The sequence below is a fragment of the Physcomitrium patens genome, chromosome 8 (assembly GCF_059467195.1).
Source record: "Physcomitrium patens ecotype Gransden chromosome 8, ASM5946719v1, whole genome shotgun sequence".
In the NCBI taxonomy this organism is placed as follows: domain Eukaryota; kingdom Viridiplantae; phylum Streptophyta; class Bryopsida; order Funariales; family Funariaceae; genus Physcomitrium; species Physcomitrium patens.
The window spans coordinates 13,200,883-13,206,241 of record NC_143417.1 but is presented as its reverse complement, the minus strand read 5'-3'; the positions used below and the strand labels follow the sequence as shown (position 1 = coordinate 13,206,241).

General features: G+C 44.0%; 1 protein-coding gene across 1 annotated transcript; it reads right to left on the bottom strand.

Annotated features, from left to right (window-relative positions):
* Window positions 1–332: 332 nt before the first annotated feature.
* LOC112286196 (uncharacterized) lies at window positions 333–3,905 on the bottom strand. The gene is made up of 9 exons (XM_024527874.3): window positions 3,388–3,905; window positions 3,131–3,199; window positions 2,640–2,770; window positions 2,012–2,154; window positions 1,666–1,734; window positions 1,242–1,386; window positions 1,063–1,125; window positions 749–792; window positions 333–587 (listed from the first exon to the last, which is right to left on the bottom strand). Exons 1-9 carry the CDS (start codon window positions 3,828–3,830, stop codon window positions 495–497), a joined length of 1,200 nt encoding a protein of 399 aa, XP_024383642.1. The 5' UTR covers window positions 3,831–3,905; the 3' UTR covers window positions 333–494.
* Window positions 3,906–5,359: the final 1,454 nt, after the last annotated feature.

Sequence of the window (5,359 nt, the reverse complement as noted above, 5' to 3'; positions counted from 1 at the left end):
ACGTAGTTTGGCGTATACTTACTCTGCAACTATTTTCACAACAAAATGAATATCCTAACTCGTCATTGTTTCTTTTCATGCCTCCTGCAGAATGGATAAAAACCACTTCATTTAGTAGACATGCATATTTTATACTCTACTCTTTCGTCCCTCAAGTCGTGAATTCAAAAATATTCGAATTCTAACTCAAATATCTCATTCCATACACTAAATATGGCCGAATCATCCTAATGCTTCACGCCCGCGCTTTTCAAAATGAGATCTGAAAATTTAATCTTTGAAATTGCTGCACCCAGTGCTCGATGAAACCCATTGCATGTTCTTCCTTGAGATGAATGCAAAATCAAAATGATTGTTAATGTGTAGTCATTATGTGGAGTATGGTTCACGAAATGCGCATTGTTCTGGTGCATAGAGCACGCTCCTACTGGCAACATGCTCACACTCGTTCCTACTGCCCATCACCAACATCATGTTCACTCAAAGATCGCTAACTACAAGGAGGATCTCCTGCTGCCTGAAGCATCCACAATATAGTCCGCAGTGAGGATTTTCTCTGCAATCGGCCACACTGTCTTCGCAATCACCTGCGCAACCCACAACATGAATAACCATCCCGACTCTAAATCATCGACGCTACAATGGCCCACGTAGCTGCTGGAGGTTCAAAGCCTTTGCAAAACGTCTCACGAGTGGAATCATACAACTGTCTCAAAGCTCCACTGCACTCAGGAGCTCTGATACTTACCTCCATCACGCGTGGGTGTGCTGTGTACTCCTGCAAGGCTTTCACTGCGCATGTCCCACCTCAGCTGTCACTTCCGTTTGTTGTTACACCAGTCAGGGAACTTCACAGAACTTGCCACTCATACATGAGGTGCTCTATCCATTCACCCGAGAAGGATACCAGAGGGTATGGATATTCGATATGTACCAGTTTGGATACACACACCGACCAGAAAAATCCTCTCCGAATCACCTACTACCAATTCCTTGCATCCTGACACAACTCATCACTGTCGGATCGGATCACGTTTCAGAGGCAGAAAGGGGTAGACTTACATGAAGGACATCTCACCACGACGCCGTGCGTGTAACGTTGGTCCCGGGCACAGAAATTGGTTCCTGCGAGATGTTCGATATCCAAATCATTCGTGGCTATATCAACATGAGTTCTGCAAATGACAGGCACCGAACATTCAATAGCATTTCGGTGGAGAGACTAAAGATGACCGGCGTACCAGCAGTTATCTGAACCAGAAGGGACCTGAGCTCCGGTGCATCGTTCAGATCGTTCAAGGACTTCATCATGGAATCCGTTTCGTCTTTGGACGTCCCATTTGTCACCTTTATCCCGATAATACGTTCTGCCCCGTTCTCAAACGCCTGCAAGAACCCACACCTCCTGCAGGTCATTACATGATGTGTTCGTGTGGAAAGAAGTCGGAACATATATATTTGATAGTACTTATTAGTCGATGGCGTTTTCACCGCCGATGGTATAAGCTTCGCATTTCAGCTGGGCAGGCACGGATGATGACGGCTTGGTTCGGGATCAGCACAGTGCATCTAAAAGCTAGATAGATAGAAACATCCCACTTTGCAGCTGTCACGAGTGGCGTGCACAGTGGAAGCCGCAGCTAGATCTTGGGTGGGGGGTAGTACATGTCCTTGTCTATAGACAGATTCGTCATTGTCGTCCACTTCTGCCTCGTAATCCAGCGTGATCTCACCCTGCGCGCTTGACAACACCCACAATTGCTCAGGCCTGAGGGGTTTAATCCACCCAGGGTCTCCACGGCGTGTTGGAACGCTCCACGCAGACTTTTTTGGTTCATTCACCGAGATCAAGAGAAATATCCCGTAGGCGGGAAGATATTGCGACGTAACCTTGTAAAAAGATAAATGCACAGGAAAACCAAAAGTGCACATGCAGAACCATCTCGCGAGCTGGTGAAACCGAAGACTCCAAGGTAAGAGATATCAAGCCTCTAATTGGCCCGAAGCTTACCGTCATGAATGGCACAATGTATTTGCTAGCCATGTCGTTCTTCTGCTTGCTGGCAAAGTAAACATCAAGATCCCTCGTCGAAAACAAACGCATGAACAGTCCAACGCTTGCACCTTTTGCTTGGCTGGGTTGGAGTATCTGGCCTGCATTGCCGAAATATCGAGGTTAACGCTTGTTGCCACAACACAACTGCTCCTGAATATACATCACTGTGCTTGCAATGCCCGCAGAACGAGCACATTGCTTCTGGCCGGAGGTCACGAGACGTATGGGTGGTGGTTCCGAGTTGTAATCGATCCCTTTTTGCCCGCCGCTAACATTCACGAGAGTCATTTCAGTGCAGTCAGACTTGTTTCAACCTCCCACGTTCAGCAGGTTTTAGCCCCCGAGGAGTGAGTACGATTTTATCGTGGACTCATGCTGAGTCAACGAACTTCCTCGGTTTCTGGTGCACGCAATCTCCAGAAATGAGTGGAGACCCGGACTCTATCTGGAGCCTACAATCGTCATGATGGTGATGTCGATATGAATCGAACATGTCTGGGCCATGGCCAGAATAGTGAGAAACCTGACTGCGGTGATGTTGAAATGAAAGCACAGGGAACCGACAAAGTCAAATGCGACGGACCTGCAGACTCCGCTACCACCCATTCTGGACAATCTTCTTTCAGATCGGCCAACCCCCGCACCATGTCCTCCTTCACCTTGGTGTGTGTGTCAGCCTTCAACTGAAACAGCACCGCGTGCTCGATCACTTTCCTGCATTGCACTCGGGGCTTGCCTGTCAGTGAGTGCTCGCTGAATGGTGGGCGGAACGTGGTCCGTCCGACCGTCTCAAGGTCGACCGTGAACTCAAAGCGTACCGGTCGCATGTGTGCAAATGGCGGTCTTTCTAGAAATGATATCGTTCTCGCTACCACAACCTTCGCGGTGTCCAGGCGATGCAAATCTGCTGTCAATGATGTTGGAGGATGACCCAGAAGCACAGCGGTTGGAGCCATCAGGACGATGTCCCCATGAAACCGGCCACTTGCCTAGAGTTTGAGGAGCAGCTAAAAGTGTTTATAACTATCCAGTTGCAAGGCAGCTCAGTTGCACATGGGTGGACTTGTGACGTACCTCTTTCCATTTTTGTATCCGGTGGCCTTCGCGCCGGACTCCATAGCCAAGTGCTCGCTCGTCACGCATCTGGGGCGAACCAACGTAAAGGGCGTAAGGCATCAAACGACCACAATGAATCAGCATTTACGACTTGGAAGCCGACCCAATACAAGATGCCTGTAGGAGATTAATGGCACACGGTGAAACGAGAAACGGAAGGCACGGGCAAGGAACTGAAGAGCGGCTCCGAGGGCGACAGTGAATGAACAGCGTACGCAGAGGCGGTGAAAATGCAGACGATGCCAAGAAGGACCCAATTCGAGAAGGGAGTGGAAGAATCCATGGGGACGAACTGCGCGGGTTTTGGCGAGATTGAAACAGCTCCAGCACAAAGAAGGGCAGGGCTCCCAGTCACGACGAAATATACACCACCCAGCTCCGACAATTCGCCCAACAACAATGAACCAGAAATGTGCATGAACTCAAAATACAGATGGGCAGACGCAGTGGCAATTCCGAAGAGACTACTGACGCTGCGGCATGACGACAGAGATCTCCAGCAGTTGGGCTGATGGTGAGGGAACTGTATGTGGGGAAGCTGCACGTGCTGCTGCAAGGGTTGGATCCGCACGTCAAAACATCGAGTGCGCAGTTGCAAGAACCCCATCTCCTTTCCTTTCCTTCCCTTGCGGAGGAGCCCTTCCTGGCTTTCAGCCATCACCAACAGGGCTTTGCACAGCGACGTTCATCCTCGTAACAGAACTGAGCAACTTCGTCCTCCTCCCTCCGGAATCGGCCCCTCCCGATGCTCCACCCCAAGGTTTCTCAGGAAGTCAGTCTTGTATCCTTGAGCTCGGGAAAGAGCTTTTGTGCCTGGCGATGCATGTTCTGCTTGGATTTCAACCCCTTCTTGCCTCCTCCCCCTCCACTTTCGGTTCATTTCCTTTCCTTCTCTGTGTTTTGACAACGTTGAGAATGTTGGTCAAATAGTTTCCAAGAGATTCTAACAGTGCTTAGTCAATCTTAATAGGTTTTAAACAACTATGATGATTGGTTCAATTTAATTGTAAAGGTAATTAATTCTCATTTAGTTACAAATTATTGGGAATTTCCAAAGAATTGACTTTGCAATGCTTGCAATAGGAAATTATGTACGATGAATTGTGATCTATAGGTGGGAACAAAGAATCTCTCTTAATAGTAATAAGATATGCAATGATCATACCTTTTAAATATTTGTCTTTATGATATATTGGTATATATCTTCTCTAAAAAGAATGATCAATAAGCTGTTAATAGCTAAAGTGCAATGACATCAATTCTTTGAAATCTTAATTTTTCTTTTAAATAAAAAATGAACTAAGGAACATAAAATGACAAGAGTCTATTTACAACATCAAAACTTTGTCTTGTCTTGATTAAGTATAGATTACATCATTTTCTTCATAAGGCATAAGTATATTAAAAGTTGTGGATTATTCACTTCTGAATTGATAATGTTCTTGAAATTCTCTTTTTCTTCAAGTCCTCTCTTTTACTTGTTTTGAATGATATTGGACATCTTCTTTTTCTATTATGCTATCATAGTAGAGCTTGCTAAAATGAAGCTTGTAATAGCACAAATACAAGAATAAATGAAGAAATTAATGTTTGATCTTTGAATAGAAAACATGATGCAATATGTATTGTAAGCAACATAATTTGTATTTTGCAATAAGGTAATCCATTTGTAACATTATATGCTTCACAATTTTGACAACTTGCAATTAATATCAAATAGGATGATAATGCACTCATCAACCAATTTTTCTTTAAATTATAATATGAAGTAAAAAAATTGATATTCTACTTACTTGATCTATAGACATTGAATTAAGCAATCAACTTTGTTATAATATGTGACAATTAGCTTTTTAAATTTTGATTTGACAATCACATAAGTATGCCTCAATATTTTAATAATTCAATGGCAATACTAATATCTTGTTAGTACATACATTTAGAAGTAAAAGACATACAAGTTGATGGTGTATGTTTTAAATTTCTTAATAAGCAAAAAAAGACTCATCATCATTGTCAAGAAGGATTATATTTATATTGTAGAATATGAAAAGAAATTACATATGCCATTCAAAATTCAATTCATCTTTAGATGAAAAGAATTACATATGCCATTCAAAAATATAATCTTTAGATGAAAAGAATTACATATGCCATTCAAAATTACTAGCAAGAGCTCATATCTTC

What these genes read in the sequence shown, in the direction of transcription:
- LOC112286196 (XM_024527874.3), bottom strand. Translation starts at nt 3,830, where the DNA reads ATGGCTGAAAGCCAGGAAGGGCTCCTCCGCAAGGGAAGGAAAGGAAAG. An exon ending in GGATACAAAAATGGAAAGAG is followed by an intron (nt 2,771 to 3,130) that starts GTACGTCACAAG and finishes AGTGCAATGCAG; the next exon opens with GAAAGTGATCGAGCACGCGG. An exon ending in CGTGGTGAGATGTCCTTCAT is followed by an intron (nt 793 to 1,062) that starts GTAAGTCTACCC and finishes GGACATGCGCAG; the next exon opens with TGAAAGCCTTGCAGGAGTAC.